Raw genomic sequence first — 18613 nt, 5'->3', positions numbered from 1 at the left:
CGTATCCAAAGTAGTTCAGAAGTAAAAATTGCCACTCCCCTATACTCAGCTTCAGTACTCGACTTAGAAACAGTTTTTTGTTTTCTGGCACTCCATGAAATGAGATTACCACCATAAAATATACAATATCCACTCGTAGATCTACGATCATCTAGACTTCCCGCCCCGTCTGCATCCGAATATGCCTGGAGAGAGCTATCATTGGAAGATCGAAGATGAAGACCAAAATCTATAGTGCCTTTCAGATATCGTAAAATACGCTTTACGCAATCCCAATGCTCTATATAAGGGTTATGCATATATTGACAAACCTTGTTAACTGCTACCGACTGGCCGTGTAAGATGAAGATATTGAAGAGCCCCTACAACACTGCGATACAACGTATGATCCGACATTTTTTCAGACCCATTCTGCAACAGCTTCGTACTTGGGGATAATGGTGTATTCACAGGTTTTACACCATCCAGCTTCGTTTTCTTTAGTAAATCAGCAACATATTTACGTTGAGTTAGAACAAGTTATCCCTTATTACGCATCACTTCAATCCCCAAAAAATAATGTAAGTCACCCATATCCTTAATTGCAAATTCAGAGCCAAGGTCACGGATGAGCTTTGTAATAGAGGCCGAATCCGAACCTGTGACAATAATATCATCTACATATACAAGCACATAAGTCATAGACACTTTGGTTTGCATAACAAAAGAGAAGCATCAACAACTGACCCTTTAAACCCAAGCGCCAATAAGTATTTACTCAGCCTTGAAAACCAAGCACAAGGAGCTTGTTTAATCCCATACTTGTGTAGTTTACACACATGATTGGGACGATCTTGATCCACAAACCCTTGGGGTTGAGTCATATAGACATCTTCCAGTAGTTCACCATGTAGAAAAGCATTTTCTACATCAAGTTGCTTTAAAACCCAGTTGCTCTTAACTGCTATTGATAAAACAGTCCTTATAGTACAAGGCTTTAAAACCGGACTAAACGTTTCACCGTAATCAACACCTTCCTGCTGATTAAATCCCTTGGCCACAAGCCTAGCTTTATAACGATCGATGCTGCCATCGGAGAATTGTTTAACACGATATACCCATTTCTAGCCCAGAATGTTCATGCCCGGTACAAACTTAACTAAAGAGTACGTACCATTTTTTATAAGAGAGTTAATTTGTTCAAGCATAGCTAGCCTCCGCTTAGGACATTTAGAAGCCTCTGTGTAACATGACGGTTCCATGAAGCCAGCTGACACCATAGGGTACTTTGTGGCAGATAAACAAAGTTTTTGTACTGGCTTGACAATCCCAGACTTAGCCCTTGTTTGCATATGATGCTGAGGCGGATTACTCGTAGATTGAACCTCATCAGTTGCTGCTGGTGACGCTGAACCTGAAGCAGATGGAACTGAAGCTGCTGACGTCTGTCGCTGAGGCGGTACCAAAATATTTTCTGAAGCTGCACTTCTAGCCGGTAAAGAAATATCCAATCTTACTGACGAATTCTGAACAGAAAAGTCATCAGCAGTACCACGAGAAGTATCCCAATTAGAAACTTCATGCAGAGTATCATCAACAGTAACCTCTCTTGCTGAATTATTAAGGGTTTACTCAAAAATATGTTGGTGCTTGAAGGCATACTTACAGGAGTGTTTGTTGATGATTGTCGCTGCTTTGAGGCGAATGGAAAGGTCTTTTCTTCAAACCGTACATGACGACTAATATAAATTCTGCCACTTTCCTTATGCATACATATATATCCCTTATGGGCAGCGTTATAGCCAATGAAGACACAAGCTACAGATCTAGGTTCCAATTTGTTGGAATTATATGGCCTTAAACAGGGATAAACAAGACAACCAAAAACTCTAAGGAATGTATAATCTGGAGTTTTGTTGAATAGCAGCTCAAGAGGAGATTTACTGTTAGTCTGAGACTTTGGGATACGATTGATTAAGTAACAAGCCGTAGTAAAGGCATCTGCCCAGTAAGTAGCAGGCATCGAAGCATGGAAAAGAAGATCTAATCCAGATTCAGTGACATGTCGTATACGTCTCTCAGCCAAGCCATTTTGAGCTGATGTATGCGGACAAGTGAACCTGTGTTGTATGCCAGAGTTGTTTAAATAAGAAGTGAATTTCTTATATTCCAAGGCATTATCAGATTGAAAGACTTTGATTTTATGATTCGTCAAGTTCTCTACTTGTTTTTTAAACTGAATGAAAACTGATAAAGCCTCAGAAAGTTGGACTAAAGGGAAAATCCATGTATAATGAGAAAATGCATCCATTAATAACATATAATAACGAAACCCTGATCTAGATAGTTTCGGAGAGACCCATATATCAGAAATGACAAGACTTAAAGGAGTTTCATAAATTTTTTTGCTAAGAGAGAAAGGAAGTCTCTTGCTTTTGCTGATATGACACGAATGGCAGTGACCATAAATTTTATTCAAAACAGGTAAAGAAAATCTACCACAAATACTAGAAACAGTTCTCATCATGGGATGACCATACGTTGATGCCAAAGTGGCAAATTCGATGCAACTTGAGCTTGAGGTGAAGATTGATTGTCCAATTTCTCAAAGCCGTCGAAGACGTACAGACCATTCCTATTCAACCCTCGCAGCAGCGACACTCCCGTTTGATTGTCCTTTACCAAAAAATAAGATGTGTGAAACTCAAAGAATACATTGTTATCCTTACAAAACTGGGATACGGATAAAAGATTTCTTTTGATCTCTGGAACATGAAAGATGTTATTTAATGAAAAGACTCTTGATTTATGAGTGAAAGTTGCATTACCAACATGGGAGATAGGTAAGCCGTTACCATTACCAACATGAACTTGCTCCGTTCCCTCATACTCATGAGGTGTAGTTAAGTTTCTTAAATCGGCTGTCAGATGGTGAGTTGCTCCAGAGTCTGTCACCCAAGCATTATTTTGATCTGAGCCTGGTACAATAATGTATGCAACAGCTTTGTTTTTGTTGTTTGAAGGTTTATCATACCTAAACCAGCACCTATCTGCTTGATGATTGTCTTTCTTGCAGATTTGGCAAGGCTGTGCAAAAGACCTCGAAGTCTGATTACGACGCTGGTACGGATTCATTGCATGAAAGTTCCTAGTCTGCTGATTATTTTGACGATTGTTGGATCTGAATTGTTGGCTGGAACTAGAGGCAGCAACATTAACCATAGGCTATTGTATCATAGCTAATTGTTGCTCCATACGCATATCAAAAGTGAGTAGATGAGAGTAAAACGTTTCCATATCCATAACCTCTACTGTACTCAATGCAGTAACAATAGGGTCATAGGCCTGATTCAAGCCGTTGCAGATTGACTGCATTTTTTCATCATTGGATACATCGTATCCAGTTGCTGCAAGCTGATCAAAAAGAGTTTTAGCTTCATTCAAATATATTCTTAGTGACTTATTACCTTTGTTCATTGAGTGTAGTTGTTTTTTGAGGCTCATCTTGTGAGCTATTGTTTTTGGAGCAAAATATCTTTCAAGCTTATCTCAGACCTGTTTTGCTGTTTCTAGGCCTCTCACATGACACAACACTTCAGATGTAAGTGTTGAGTTTAGCCATCCAACTATTAAAGAATCTTGTGCTTCATATTCTTCAAACAATGGATTCACATCATCTGAATCTGGCAGATTTCTGGGTGGGATTTGTTTTGTACCATCGATGAAGCCTAATAATCCATAACCTTTAAGAATGGGTTTGAATTGAGTTTTCCACAATAAATGATTTGTTTCAGTGAGTTTGAGGGTTACTAGGTGGTGTATCTGAATATTTCTCAAGTTGTTTGTGGTTGCTGCCATTACTGGTTTTGTTTTTTTTTTTTTTTTTTTTTTTGAATTTGGAAGAGAAGCGTGTTTTGGACCAAGCCTGATACCAAGCTATAACATGATATTTGGTAGAATATCTTCCACAAAATATGTGTGAAGATTTTAGTCTCTATTTATATCAGTTTTAGTTACACATAAATAGGTATCTTCAAAACAAAAGAGACCTAGTAATACGTAAGCTAAAGACTAGTATAATTCCTAAAGAATAGAGACTAAATAACAGTTTCAGTTAGACTCAACAAGAGAATATAGAGAAATCAAACTCATACCTAACTAAAAATTGCATTTTTCTTTAATTCGATTACCTGAAAAGAAACAAAAAAGTGTAGATTTTTGTTAGAATACATCCCAATGAAAACCCCAAGTACACATAAAATGTCACCCCGAAAGACATCATATAAATCTCTACTATTCATTAAGCAATAAGATGATCAAAATGACCCAAATATCAATCTGTATCTGGTTGTTAACACAACGATTCCAACCTACTGTTTTGTTTTTCAAGAATCCTCACTCCTCACATATGCTGAAAAGGGGAAAGTGTGATTCGAATTTTGAAATGTACGATTATGTCCTTTGGAGTTTTGAGGCTAGTATTTGACGATTATGTCCCCAAATTATTTTTATTTTGCTTTGATATGCATGGGTGTTTCGGTAAAATGGCCTCAAATATCACCCTGCCTATTTTCATGTGGTTTCCGAACTTAAACAGATTCTTAATTGATTGGGCTTCTACGTAAACACTGATAGTCTATTACCCATCTAAAAAGTCCAGTCTAGTATGAGTTTGTATGAACCCTAATTTTCCATAGATTATGTCACCAATGTAACTATGAAACTTTTCACTAGCCCATCGATTCCTAACCCGAGTGGTTCCTTATTCCAGTTATCTTCAAGGTGAGTAGAAAGCAATTCATGTTGGCTAACGTTGCATACAGTTTCAGTAGATCTTTCTTCCTCTCATCCTCTAGCCTTCAGTAGCAAGATTATTATTATTTTTTAAATTTATGTTTGTGACTTATGGCAGTGATTAGAAAGAGAGAGGGCTCTAGTGGGGCACCATAAAATTTAATCTCTTTGATTTCTTGATTAAGAGATGAAGATAATATGAATTTAGGTGCCATCTTCTGAATCGTAGTAGTAGACCTTGGTACCCCCGCTAATAATTATGTATGTAAATCTATGATTCAAAAGTATTAGGTATCTTTTGAAATTATCTATTCTTCTCTTTTATTATGGGTTTCAGATTGATTTTCTTCTCCAACAGTGATTGAGTCAAAATTACACTTGATATGAGCCTATTATTGATATTGCTTTAGACTGTGGTAAGTTATGTTTATTTGAAATTGCATTTATCGGGTTTATTGAATGCAAATCATCATTTGCAGTTGTGTATTCAAATGATGCTGAAATTGAAAACCAGTTGTGATTTGTGTTTCAATTGGTAGCGGCCAGACAACCGTGTGGATGTGGTATCCACAGATAGGGTTTAATTCGGTCCCAATTTGTCTACTAATTCCATCTCACATTGTTGATGTCAACTCACTTTTATCAACTTTTAGTCTTTTTCCTGTGTTTTGTTTTTGTTTTTCCCTGATAATGTTGTTTTTCTGGATAACAAAGTTTCGGGTTATTAATTTGCAAAAGGAAAACTCTAGACCCGACTGCACACCGTTTTGTGTATCTATTTCATCTACTGCAACTGTTTGTGCACTGATACATTGTTTGTAGCTGTTAGTAATGTCTACTTCTTAAGTATGGAAGTCTAGTTCTTAAACTTCCAACATTATATTTTGATCTTATCCCCTGTCTGCCTGTCATCTATAAAGCAAATAGGTTCTCTTGGTATCAATTTTATGTCGTAAGATGACTAAATGAGAATGCTATGCCAAGCATCTTTGCTCTTGAATAGTCATCATTCATGTTGTGGTCTTAGTGTAGCTCAAACTATGTTTCTCATATACACCCCGTATCCCTTGTATTGGTGTTTTTTTTTCTTTTTCTTTTTAGTATTAGACTAGCATTGGTTATTATCTTTGTTATACTATGCTTTTCGATTTTTTAGGAGAATGGAAAAACTAATAGATATAAGCTTGTCATCGAACTGACCATTTTTGTTATAAAACGAGTGTAAAAATAGTTCTAAGACAGTTTGTTTTGCCCTTTTCCACCTCATAGATTAAGGAACAGAAAAACGTAAAAAGACCGAAATATTTTTATGTGAATATACATTACAAGTCTCTAATCAGATAATAGAGATATAATCTTAGCGAATTGGATTTGTCAAAAACTAATGATTTTACATTGAAACCATGCCTGGTCATTAAGTTTGTTTATCTATATTGTCTCTGCGGATACTTGCAATTTAACATCTTATAAAATCAAATACTTAAAAATGGGAACAGAGGTAGACTCACTGGTTGTCTCTTGTGAACCAGAGTTTCACTCAGGTCCCAAAGGGCCCCCTGCTAATCCTTGGATGGAGAGTCCCATCCTAGTATTAGCGGGGAGATTTTTTTGGTCCATGGGTCTCATCTCTGAATTACACCCTTGGATAAGTACTGGGCAAGCTTTTAGGCTTGTGGATCCCATTCCTGGTAAGTCTAGCTTTTTTTAGTTTGGAGAATGGAAAATTCAATTCTGAATGCCTGCAATAGTGTTTCATTTTGTATGGAAAAAATGAATGCCTGAATTCATATCTTCACCCGGGTTTAGCGCTGCAAACAGTATAATGAGTCATAATTGTTCTTCATACACATCTATATAAGTTGCATTAGAAGGTGCAATTCAAGTGAGAATTTAAGTTACATAAGTTTGGAAAGATGTGGGTTTAACGTCAACAAGAGTATGATTTGGGTTCCTAGAGTTTCACAACAAGCATTGTAAAACTGTTGTTGTTGCTTGTCATCAACAAGACTGATTTGGAGTTCGACTACTCTGTGCAGAGCTTCTTACTGATTTGCCATGTTCTGTTCTCGAGTTCTTGCAAAACGAATTTTGGATCAATTTGCAATTTCTAGGGATGGTTATTGAGTCTGATAATAGTAAAAATGTTCCTTTTTATGGTGACAATATAGCGGATCGGAGAGTTCTTTTCTGAATACTTTTTTTAGTGGGGAGTTCCATTTTTTTCATACCGCCTATTTTATTTTATCTTTGCAGTAAAGAGTCAAAGAGTGGAGCATCAAGTAGATCTGCCGGCTGCCAAGGTTCAGGAATGAAGATATCAACCCGACAAATTGGACCAGGGAACATGTCTGTCTGTCCAGAGTGCAGAGGTTCAGGTATGTAATGCCAAACATCCAAGTTTTTGATGAATTGTTAATTTGTTGTGGTGACAGACATTTGTAGAAATAAGTAAATAAGAATGTTTTTGTAAATAAGTAAATAAGAATGACTTCATCCCAACAAGACATTTGTAGAAATTGTATAAAGATTTTCACTTACAATGACAATGAAATACAAAAGTGTCGGATGACAAAGAAAATCATGTCTATGTAAGTCATGGGCTTCCACTCAAACACTGATAGTTTTTTACCCATCTAAAAAATCTAGTCTACTGTGAGAAAAAAAGGTGAGGGTAATAAACTTTTACGAACCCTAGTTTTCCATAGATTTTGTCAACAATGTAGCTATGAAACCTTCGCTATTCTATTGATTCCTAACCCTAGAGGTTCTACGGCTTCTCTCTACCTTCAAAATTTCAATGATCTTCACGGTGAGTAGAAAACACTTCATGTCGGCTATCATACAGTTTCAGTAGTTCTTCCTCTCATTCTCTAGCCTTCAATTGCAAGATCTTTTTTTTTGTTACATTTTTCTGTCTGTCTGTCTGTCTTTTTTTTTTTTTTTGAATTTATGTTTGTGATTCTTGGCAGTGATTAGAAAGAGAGAGGGCTCTAGTGGGGCACCATAAAATGGAATCTCTTTGATTTTTTGATTAAGAGATGAAGATAATATGAAATTAGGTGCCATCTTTTGAAAAGTATCTGGTATCTTTTGAAATATCAATTCTTCTCTTTTATGATTGATTTCTGATTGATTTTCTTTTCCCACAGTGATTGAGTCAAAATTACACTTGATATGAGCCTATTATTGTATATTGATAAATTATGTTACCATGAAATTGCATTTATCGGGTTTATTGAGTGCAAAGTTCATGTATCATCCTTCAGTTGCAAGCCAGTTTGTGATTTTTGTTGCAATTGGCAGCTGCCAGACGAACGTTGGGATGTGGTATTCACAGATAACAGGTTTAATTCGGTCCCGGTTTGTCTACTAACTCCATCTCACATTTTTTGGATGCATCAGTCTTTTTTGTGTGTTTTGTTTTTGCTTTTCCCTGATTATGTTGTTTTTCAGGATAAGAGAATTTTGGGTTACTAATTTTCAAAAGGATAACTCTAGAATGACCAGGGCATATCTCTTGGGGGACAACCGTGGGATTAACCCTCGGTCAATCTAGAATTTGTGTTTGCAAAATGATATTCCCATTGTCTGCGTGACTCAGGGGTAGACTCATTGACTAAAATGTGGGGCGATCTGTGATAGTATGGTACCTAACCATAGGGGTAGATTCATTGAATAAATTGCGGGGAGATCTGTGATAGTATGGTACCTAACCATGGTAGGTATAGCATGGTGGATTGGATTATTTATATCCAATCTTGCTAGAAAGACTTTTTTTTAATTTGTAGGTCCCAGTGGGCCCAATCCCTAGGGAGACGTGCAAGGGGTGGGTTTGTGTGTGGAGGTTTTCAACTGGTTTGGTTTTCTTGGTCTGTAGAGGACTGTATAGAAGCAAAAAGTCTTTACAGACCGAGCTGAAAAAACCAGGTGAAAACCGCCACACACAAACCCACCCTGCACGTTTTCCGAGGGGTTGAGCCCACTGGGACTCACAAATAAGAATAAATAAATTGTGAGAGGAGGTTTTTACCTGGTTTGGTTTTCTCGGTTTGTATCAAAGCAAAAAGTCTTTACAGACCGAGCTGAAAAACCAGGTGAAAACCGCCACAGGCACACACAAACCACCTCCCTGCAGGTCTCCCCAGGGGCTGGGCCCACTGGGACCCATAAATAAAAAATGGATTGGATTATTTATATCCAATCTTGCTAGAAAGACCCGTTGGTTGGATCCAAAACCTTGCCCCTGCTAATCTATAGGGAGTTTTTTCTGGCAATTACGGTGTTCGAACCCCTACCTCCACAGTGAGAGGGAGCATGCCAACCGTTAGACCATTTGATGGTTGGCACAATGTGCTGGTTTATCCTTACTTTTCGATCATCGTGGTATATTGTTGGAATTTTTTAAGGGAAATGGGTTTATTGATATTAGGTTGACATGGAACTGACAAAAATTCCATACCCTGCTAGTCGTAGAGTGGGGAGACTAACAGGATTTGTTTTTTTAGCCAGTGATTCCTATTTTTGGTTACACAGCATATCATGTGGAACACACCTTAAGGGCCGGAAAATTCAATTTTGAGTGCCCGAAATGTATTTCAATTTGTATGGAAAAAGTGCAGCTAGCATTTTGAGCTCATATCTTCACGTGGAGCATTGAAAGACTGCTACCACTACAACAATATGGTGACTCATAATCATTTTTCAAACACATCAATATGAATTGCATGAGAATGTGCACATTAAATTTTCATTCGAGTCAACATTTTTGACATGCAATTAGTGTAGTTTTATTTGAGGTTGCACAAGATATTTGATACAACAATGCTAGATAAACAACAACAAAAAAACAATCTGTAGTGTTTATCAATAGTAGATAATCATTAATGTTGTTTTTGAACATCTAGTCATCTCTTTTGTGATTTCAGTTGGTTTTAGTTTCCAACAATTACACTTAATATGAGCCTAGATTTTATTTGGTTTATTGAGTGGGAAGGCTATGTATTCCTTTGCCATTGTGTATACCAATGATGCCGAAATTGAAAGCCAGATGAGATTAGTTTTTGGTAGTGGCCAGACAACCATAGGAATCTGGTGCATCCACAGATAACGGGCTTAATTCAGTCCCAATTTGTCTACCAACTCCATCTCACATTTTTTGAATGCCATTACTATCAGTCTTTTTTGTATGTGTAATTTTAGTTTTCCCATTACAAAATGCAAGCTTGACCTTGGGCTGCGTCATGTGTGTCAAACTCTGGGACCATCCCGCCCCTGCTAGTCTATGGTTGGGGGTCGGACACAGTCCACATCAAGGCTAGCACCGATGTTTTCATTAATATGGTGTTTTCATGGATACGAGAGTTTTGTGTTCAAACCTGCTACTTTCTGGATCTTGGGGTGAGTGGCCATTCCCCTGGTTCATGCGGGATAATCCATCTATTAAATGTTATGCACATCTGTATGTCATCTATTAAATAGTTCAACTTGGTACCAGTTTTGTGTCGGAAGATGACTACAGGGATTTTGCTTTTCCAAGCTATTTATTTCATGTGATGCTTTGATTTCATGCTTGGAAGCTCGGGTAGCCACATTCCTATATCTTTTTCATCTACTCCAACTGTTTGTGCACTGATACATTGTTTTTAGCAGTTAGTAATGTCTACTCCTAAAGTATGCTTATAACGTTATATTTTGATCTTTTCTCATGTCTGTCTGTCATTCATAAAGCAAATAGGTTCTTTTGGTATCAACTTTGTCTCAGAAGATGACTAAATTAAAATACTTTGCCAAGCGTCTTTGCTCTTGAATAATCGTAATTCATGTTGTGGTCTTGGTGTAGCTCAAACTATGTTTATCATGTACACTATATATCCCTTATATTGGTGCCTTTTTTTTTAAGTATTACACTAGCATTGGTTACTATTTTTCTCTGTTCTACTATGCTGTTAGATATTTCAGGAGAATGGAAAAATGGACTGATATAAGCTTGTCATGGAACTGACCAAAATAAACTCTTTTGAAGGATTATTTTTGTTATAAAACGAGTTGAAAAATAGTTCTAAGACGGTTTATTTTGGCCTTTCCAACTTATAGATATTTATGTTTTAAGGAAAAAAAAACTCTCTTAAAAAATCGAAATATTTTTATGTGAGTATACACTTTCCAAGTCTCTGATCAGATAATAGAGATATAATCTTCGCGATTGGGCATTGTCAAAAAGTAATGATTTTACATTGAAACCATGCCTGGTCTTTAAGTTGGTTTATCTATATTGTCTCTCCCGATGCTTGTAAACTGAGATCTTTTAAAATCAAGTACTTCAAAATGGGAGCAGTGATAGTCTCACTGATCGTCTCTCGTGATCCAGGTGTTGGACTTAGGTCCCAAGGACCCCCCTGCTAATCCTGGGGTGGCATCACATCCTAGTATTAGCTGGACGGCATTTGGGTTCATACTCTCATCTCTGAGTCTCGCACCCTAAGATTAATACTGGGCGAGTTTTTATGCTTGTGGATCTGATAGACGCGTTTATGTGTCTAATATATCTCAATTGTATATAGTGTTAGTACTCGATTTTGTACTTATTTGGTTATTTTATTTATTTGTAGGTGTTTTTGGAAAAATAAGGTTTTGCGGCGAAATTGGCTAAAAATATGGCATTTGGACCTCCGTAGATAGCATACCGGAAGCTCCCTAGAATTGTACCGGAAGTACCCCGGAGGAACCCCGAAAAAGTGCGGAAAACATCCCAGAAGAATTGCTAAAGGAACCCCTAATTTGGATAAGGGGCACCCCATTTCAGGGCATGTACTAAAGGGAAACCGGAACTGGATAGGGGGGGGTCATCTTCAAAGTTTCAAAACTGGATTTTGGCAGAAAAAGGCAGCAGCGACAACAGTTTTTGAGCAGAGATTTGAGCGACTTAGGAGGAGATTCAATGGGCATATTTGGTACCTACGGACTCTAGAAGACATAACAAGCCTAATGCAATCATCTAGACCCATCCAATTGGGCTGGGTAAGTCGGAAAATCCACACAAAGTCAAGACAGCAACACGGTCCCTGTTTAGGGTTTGAGATTAGTTTGAGAGATTTAAGGGATTTTCTTGCGTGGGATATACTTCAAATAAGTTGAGTCTAAGTCCTAGAAGATATTTGAGACGAGAGAATAGCTAAAAACAGGGTGGAACGCAACAAGAAGAGGATTATTCTTCAAATTGCCCGTAGAGAATAATGGAGATTTCCAACGAGTTTGATCGAGTTTCAAGGTGATTCAAAGCCTATAAATAGTTGGGTTTAAGTCATAGAAGGGGATGAAGAGTTTGGGGTCGAGCCAGAGCCAGGAGGAGCGAAGAAGAAGGAGTAGCAGCAATGTTCACCTGCTGCTGCTGCTGCCATTGAAGATCATGAAGAACACGAAGAACAGACTCTCCAGGACAGTCTTATTTTCAGTAGCGAAGAACAGACACACAAGGACAGTCTTATTTTCAGCAGCGTCAACAGCAGCAGTGAAGTATCGTTCTTTTACAGCAGTAAGGAACTATCGTTGTTTGACGTCTTTTGTAGGTCGTAGGTTCACTGTTTTATTCTTTTTACTCTTTTAAACACCTTGTGAGCTATGAATTATTATTTTGAGTGTGTGTTTGATATGAGTAGCTAACCCCAATACTGGGATGATGGAGGAAGCTGTTTTTCAGCCATGTGGTTATTTAAATAATTCTTAATTCACTTTTTGCACCGATTTTAATTGATTTATGATTTCAATTAATTACTTGTGATTTTGTTTGATGGAACATGCTTAGTCCTAGGGATTCTTGATGTGCCATGCTTATAACATACAAGTAATATTTTATGGAATCTACTTTGGCAAAGATAGAGTTAGTATTTGTTTTATTTTGAGCTATAATCGCCTAGGATTAATTTCTGAGCCACTTGAATATGAAACACAGTGGAATCCTGAGTCTCGGTTCCTCTTGATCTTGTGACATATTGTATATATTTTTATTTTTGAATCTTTACAAGTCCGAGCAACGAACTCTTATTTATCACTTTTCAAAAACTACAACAAAATGGTGCCGCCGACGCGGACTTGTATATAGATTTGTTTTTAGTTTTTTTTTTATTTTTTTATTATTATTTGTTCCTTTTTACGTTTTTTTTTGTGTCTTTGATTTACAGGTTCGAAGTGGAATACTAAGGACTTGGGAACAAAAAGCTTAAAGCTAAAAGCTAAAAGAGAAGAAAAAAAAAGACATAATTTTTTTAGGATTTAATTTTTTTTTTTTTGTATATAGCTTTTATTTTATTTTTTTAGAATTTGTAAATAGGTTTTATTTTTCATAATTTTCATAATTTTTGGACTTTTTATTTGGACTTTATTCTGGACTTTTGGACTTTCTATTTTTTTTAACCCTACGGAAGGGTCTTATTATTAATAAAAAAATATATATATTATTAAATTGTGTGCAGAGAAGGACGGTGATTACAATATCACCTCGGCCCCTCGGGTTCGCACACGGCATAGGAGTCGTGGCCCGAGTCGACTACAACGGTTCATCCCCCGTCTGGTACGGGAGGTAAGTCCAATCGAAACACTCGCGAATCCCCTGCAAGCGAGTTACTGTGTTCCTTAAGGTGATAATTGTTTGAGGACGAACTAGACTGTTTTTTATTTTCCTAGTAAAGGGCAAGGCCTGGCCTAAATAAGATAAGGGTTCGGATTTCATCATTGTTCCCTTCTTGCCCGCTTTAGGAAAACAAAACCTAACGCGAACCCAAGCTTTAAAATCTGATTAGAAAGAGACTTATAGGGTATCGAGCTTGTTAGGAAAACATTTCGAAGGATATTGGTTACCTTTTAAGAAATTTCAAAGTTCATGATGACTTCTGGGAGTTGAAACAAGCCTCCTTGTAACGCCGGTGAGGCCTTGGGTATCAAAGCTCCATTGAGCTTCCCTCGCCTCTGTTTCATCTCACATTAGCTCGGATTGATCCAGAGGGGTTGCTCAAACTGTAACGAATTCCCCTTCGAGAGATAGAAGCTAGTCGAGAAACAATCTAAGTGGATCCATCATGCTTTTTGTTTGCTAGAAATATTTAGGTTTGCTTTGGTGAAGTCGAGTCGGCCTTGTTGGTGATTGTATAGAATTCCTCTGCAATTAAGAATGTCGAACTGGTATGATAAAAGCCAATACAATGAATATCGACCTGAATTTGAATATGGACATCATCAGTTTTATGACCATGGTGGGAATAGTGGCTGGGGACGCCAACCTTTTCAAGGTTATGGTTCATACCATTGTGAGCCCAATTACTATCCGCACGTGCATCAGTCATACGAGCAAGAAGATTATAGTACTAGTTCTTCGTCTCTAGAGGATACAATCAAACTATTGAAAAGTAGTCCTTTCTATGATCCTTCAGTTCCTATTCCTTCTCTGGAAGAGACTTTCAGGAATTTAGCCGAGTCATCACGCTAGTTAGCTGAATCAACGTATAAATTAGATGAGGTGGATAACGTAGTTATGGAAGAAAGGACTGCAACAACAACTGAGTCTGTAGAAGATATCCTCAATAGATTAACTCAAAACTTAGATCCAACACTAAGAGAACTTCTTTGGAAGAGACCCTTGAGAGGATAGCTGAGTCGACATGTAGACTTGAGTTAGAGACAAACGAAAGTATTGATCGAAATAACTTGAATTTCCAATATAGTGTATCCAATAATACCCTTGAGAATGAAGATAGTTTTTCACATAATTAAGATAACGAGGTTAGAATTGGTAACACTACTTATTTAGATAAGGTTCAATCATCTTCGTATTATTATGATGATGAGGATAGTAGTAATGAAGAATCTGAAATATGTAGGCATAGTGATCAGGAATCTATTAATCCAATTGAGATTTATATGATTATATTATTTCTAGTTCAAATCCAAATAATTTTTATGATTATTCACCTATTCAAAAGGACGAGGATTTGATTAGGGATACCACTGTTTTAGACGATGTAGTTTTTTCTTTTGATTACGAAGCTGATAGTGGTTTTGAGGAACGGGTTTATTCCGGAAATGTTGTTTTAGAGTCTACCAACTTAGAAACAATCGTATTATATGAAGAATATAGACCCGTAGAGATGAGTAAAGATGCACTACCTGATAATAACTTAGAAGAATCTCTTGAATACTTTAAGGACTCTGAAGATACGAAAATTCAAGAAATAATTAGAAGTCTATATAGAGACACTGAAAACTCTAAGTTTGGGGGTGATTATCACTTTCCTAGTGTCGTACCTTTAACTCTCAAAAAGTCCCCTCACTTAGGACTTGATATATGTTCCTCGACCATTTTTCAAGATTACCTTCATACTCGTTTTCCCGAACCTAATGATGTCCATGAAGAGGTTCAGTTATTAGAAACCCATCCTCTGGTTGATGTGGTTTGCCCATGATATGATACCCAGATTGACTTTGTTTTCCCACCAAATAGTTTTCTTCCAATTGTGGGAACGTTTCAAATGAGTCGAATATTAAGTTCTGAGACTAAGCCTAAGTACTTTAGGTTAATAGAATCGACACATTTTCCTAAGAATGACCACTAATCTCACTGTGGTCAACTATGTAAGTCATATCTGATTGACTTAGAGGATCCGCAATTATTTAGGTTATTACTTCGTGATTCTAAGTTCGTATTTGAGTTTTTCCAGACTCTAGGACCTAGTAAAAGCATGAACAAGGAGAAACGGTTACTATTTGAAGCAGAAGAGTTAAGGAAGGATATTACCGTGTTGCATGAGACTGGGTTACCTCCCAAGAAGTGTTAAGTTTATAGTCTTCAGGCAGACTTAGGAAAGGATTAGTCAACTCGAATCATAAAGTAACAGTCGAAATAACTGTGGGTTTTCAAAACCAAAAAGAGCTGACCATAGGAAACTGAAGTGAACCAAGAATATGGACAAGAATAGCATGACCTTACCTAGTTTCCTAAAAACTATCACTAATTGTGGTTCAGGTTCTATGAAGGGGTCTAAATAGAAAATTTTCATTGGCTGCGGTTCTTCATAGATGGGATCCGAATCACTAGGTCTTAGAGTCTGTAGAAACTCAAATAAGAACTTAGAATCACGAAGTAATAACCTAAATAATTGAGGATCCTTTAAGTCAATTAGATATGACTTACATAGTTGACCACGGTGAGAGTAGTGGTCATTCTTTGGCAATTGTGTCGATTTTATTAACCTATAGTACGTAGGCTTAGTCTCAAAACCTAATAGGTGACACATTTGAAATCTATATGTTCCCACATTTGGAAGAAAACTATTTGGTGGGATAACAAAGTCGATCTGGGTATCATAGCCTGGGTAAACCACATCAACCAGAGGATGGGTTTCTAACGACTGAACTTCTTCCTGGACATCATTAGGTTCGGGAAAACGAGTATGAAGATAATCTTGTAAGATGGTTGTGGCATTGATGTCAAGTCCTAAGTGAGGGACATTTCTAAGAGTTAAAGCACATGGAGAGTGATAATCACCCCCAAACTTAGAGTTTTCAGTGTCTCTAGTTAGACTAGCCACAATCTCCCTAATTTCTAGGTCATCAGATTCCTGAAAATGGGCAATTGATTCTTCTAAGTTGTAATCTTGTGGTGTATCCTCATTCACCTCTACGAGTTCATTTGAGACTAGTGTTTCTAAATCATACGACTCTAGAACAGTATTCTCAAGATAAACTGGTTCCTCTAAACCATCATCGGCTTCGTAATCTAAAGGAAATACTACATTGTCTAAAACGGGGGTACCTCTAGTAAAATCCTCGTCCTTTTGAATAGGTAAATAATTGTTAAAATTATTTGGATTTGAAACAGAAATAACATGACTATTATAAAGCTCAATTAGGGTAGCAAATTCCTGATCACTATGCCTACATGTTTCAATTTCTTCATCTACACTATCCTCATCATAGTCATCATTATAATAGCATGAAAATGGTTGAACCTCATCTAAAGTAGTGTCACCAATTATAACATCGTCATCCTGATTACGGAAATAATTATCCTCAAGGGTATTATTGGAAACACTATATTGGAAATTAAGATTATTTTGAGCAGTTCTTTCTTGGGCCTCTAACAAAAGCTTTTGAGTCGATTCACATGAATTCCTTATAGTATCTTGTAACGAAGGCTCACTCATGGGTGCAGTTTGTCTATTCATTTCTAACACAAACCTATTTGTATTTTCGGTTAACTGCTTAAGAGACTCTTCTAGAGGAAGAACAGGTTTAGAAGGATCATAATAAGGACTAGCTTTTAACATTTTCATTATATTGTCCAAAGACGAGGAACTAGTACTATTATATTCCTTATTTTCTTGCTCGTATGACTGGTGTGTGTGTGGATAGTAATTGGGCTCACTATGGTATGAACCACAACCTTGAAAAGGTTGGCGTCCCCAGCCACTATTCCCACCGTGGTCATAAAACTGATGATGTACATAATCAAATTCAGATCGATATTCATTGTATTGGCTTCTATCATACCAGTTCGACATTCTTAATTGCAAGGGAATTCTACGCAATCACAAACAAGGCCGACTCGACTCCACCAAAGCAAACCTAAATATTTCTAGCAAACAAAAAGCATGATGGCTCCCTTAGATTGTTTCTAGACCAGCTTCTATCTCTCGAAGGGGAATTCGTTACAGTTTGAGCAACCCCTCTGGATAAATCCGATCTAATGTGAGATGAAACTGAGGCGAGGGAAGCTCAATGGATCTTTGATACCCAAGGCCTCACCAGCGTTACAAGGCGGCTTGTTTCAACTCCCAGAAGTCATCATGAACTTTGAAATTGCTTAAAAGGTGACCAATATCCTTCGAAAAATTTTCCTAACAAGCTCGTTACCCTATACGTATCTTTATAATCAGATTTTAAAGCTTGGGTTCACGTTAGGTTTTGTTTTCCTAAAGCGGGCAAGAAGGGAGCGGTGATGAAATCCGAACCCTTATCTTGTCTAGGCTAGGCCTTTCCCTTTACTAGGAATATAAAAACAGTCCAATTCGTCCTCAAACAGTTAGCACCTTAAGGCAGACAGTAACTCGCTTGCAGGGGATTCACGAGTGTTTAGATTGGACTTACCTCCCGTACCAGACGGGGGATGAACCGTTGAAGTCGACTCGGGCCACGAATCCTATGTCATGTACAAACCCGAGGGGCCGAGACGATATAGTAATCGTCGTCCTTCCCTGCACACAGTTTATACATAATTTTTTTTAATTAATAATACCCTTCCGTAGGGTATAAAAAATAATGTCCCAAAATTTAAAGTCCAAAGTCCATAAAAAAGAAAAATAATAATAATAAAGTCTAAGAAAAATAAAAAGTCTAAAAAAAATAATAATAAAATATAAATCTCTCTCTTTTTTTTCTCTCTTTTTTTTTATCAAAATAAAAAAAAAATTCTTCTTCTTTCGCCTCTTTCGCTTTGCCTTCCAAAGTCCTTAGTGCTCCACTTCGAACCTGAAAATCAAAGACAAAAAGACAAAGTAAAAAGGAACAAATAATAATAAAAATAAACCTAAAAAAATAAATAAATCTATATACAAGTCCCCGGCAGCGGCGCCAAAAATTGATGTGATTATAGATTGTGGTAAGTGGAGTATCGTTCAAACTCGAACTTGTGAAGGATTTTCGAAAATTGAATAAAGTTGTTTCAAAGATAATAAGAAAATACCAAGACTCAGGATTCCACCAATGACCAATTAAGAGATAAATTCTAATCAATATTCATGCAATTCTTTCTTTTAAAGTGATCTAATATTTTGCCTCTAATAGATTTTTGAAG

At 37.0% G+C, this 18613-nt stretch overlaps 1 protein-coding gene and 1 non-coding gene across 4 annotated transcripts; both read left to right on the top strand.

The window, feature by feature from the left end:
* The first annotated feature begins 4628 nt into the window (after positions 1-4628).
* LOC113337627 (chaperone protein dnaJ 2-like) lies at positions 4629-8227 on the top strand. 3 transcript variants are annotated; one of them, XM_026583258.1, is made up of 3 exons: positions 4629-4761; positions 7027-7148; positions 8077-8227. In XM_026583258.1, exons 1-3 carry the CDS (start codon positions 4697-4699, stop codon positions 8112-8114), a joined length of 225 nt encoding a protein of 74 aa, XP_026439043.1. In that variant the 5' UTR covers positions 4629-4696; the 3' UTR covers positions 8115-8227. The 3 variants fall into 3 exon arrangements, with proteins under 3 accessions (XP_026439043.1, XP_026439041.1, XP_026439042.1); XM_026583256.1 differs by lacking the exon at positions 8077-8227 and adding an exon at positions 7750-8060; XM_026583257.1 differs by lacking the exon at positions 8077-8227 and adding an exon at positions 7743-8019.
* Positions 5233-5395, top strand: LOC113337630. The gene has a single exon (XR_003354362.1). It is a non-coding gene; the product is annotated as a small nucleolar RNA snoR143 (small nucleolar RNA).
* Positions 8228-18613: the final 10386 nt, after the last annotated feature.

This window comes from Papaver somniferum, unplaced genomic scaffold, assembly GCF_003573695.1.
Source record: "Papaver somniferum cultivar HN1 unplaced genomic scaffold, ASM357369v1 unplaced-scaffold_164, whole genome shotgun sequence".
In the NCBI taxonomy this organism is placed as follows: domain Eukaryota; kingdom Viridiplantae; phylum Streptophyta; class Magnoliopsida; order Ranunculales; family Papaveraceae; genus Papaver; species Papaver somniferum.
The sequence above is the reverse complement of the archived record's forward strand: the minus strand, read 5'-3'. Positions and strand labels throughout refer to the sequence as shown.

What these genes read in the sequence shown, in the direction of transcription:
- LOC113337627 (XM_026583256.1), top strand. Translation starts at nt 4,697, where the DNA reads ATGAAACTTTTCACTAGCCCATCGATTCCTAACCCGAGTGGTTCCTTA. An exon ending in TTATTCCAGTTATCTTCAAG is followed by an intron (nt 4,762 to 7,026) that starts GTGAGTAGAAAG and finishes TTATCTTTGCAG; the next exon opens with TAAAGAGTCAAAGAGTGGAG. An exon ending in TCCAGAGTGCAGAGGTTCAG is followed by an intron (nt 7,149 to 7,749) that starts GTATGTAATGCC and finishes GGCAGTGATTAG; the next exon opens with AAAGAGAGAGGGCTCTAGTG.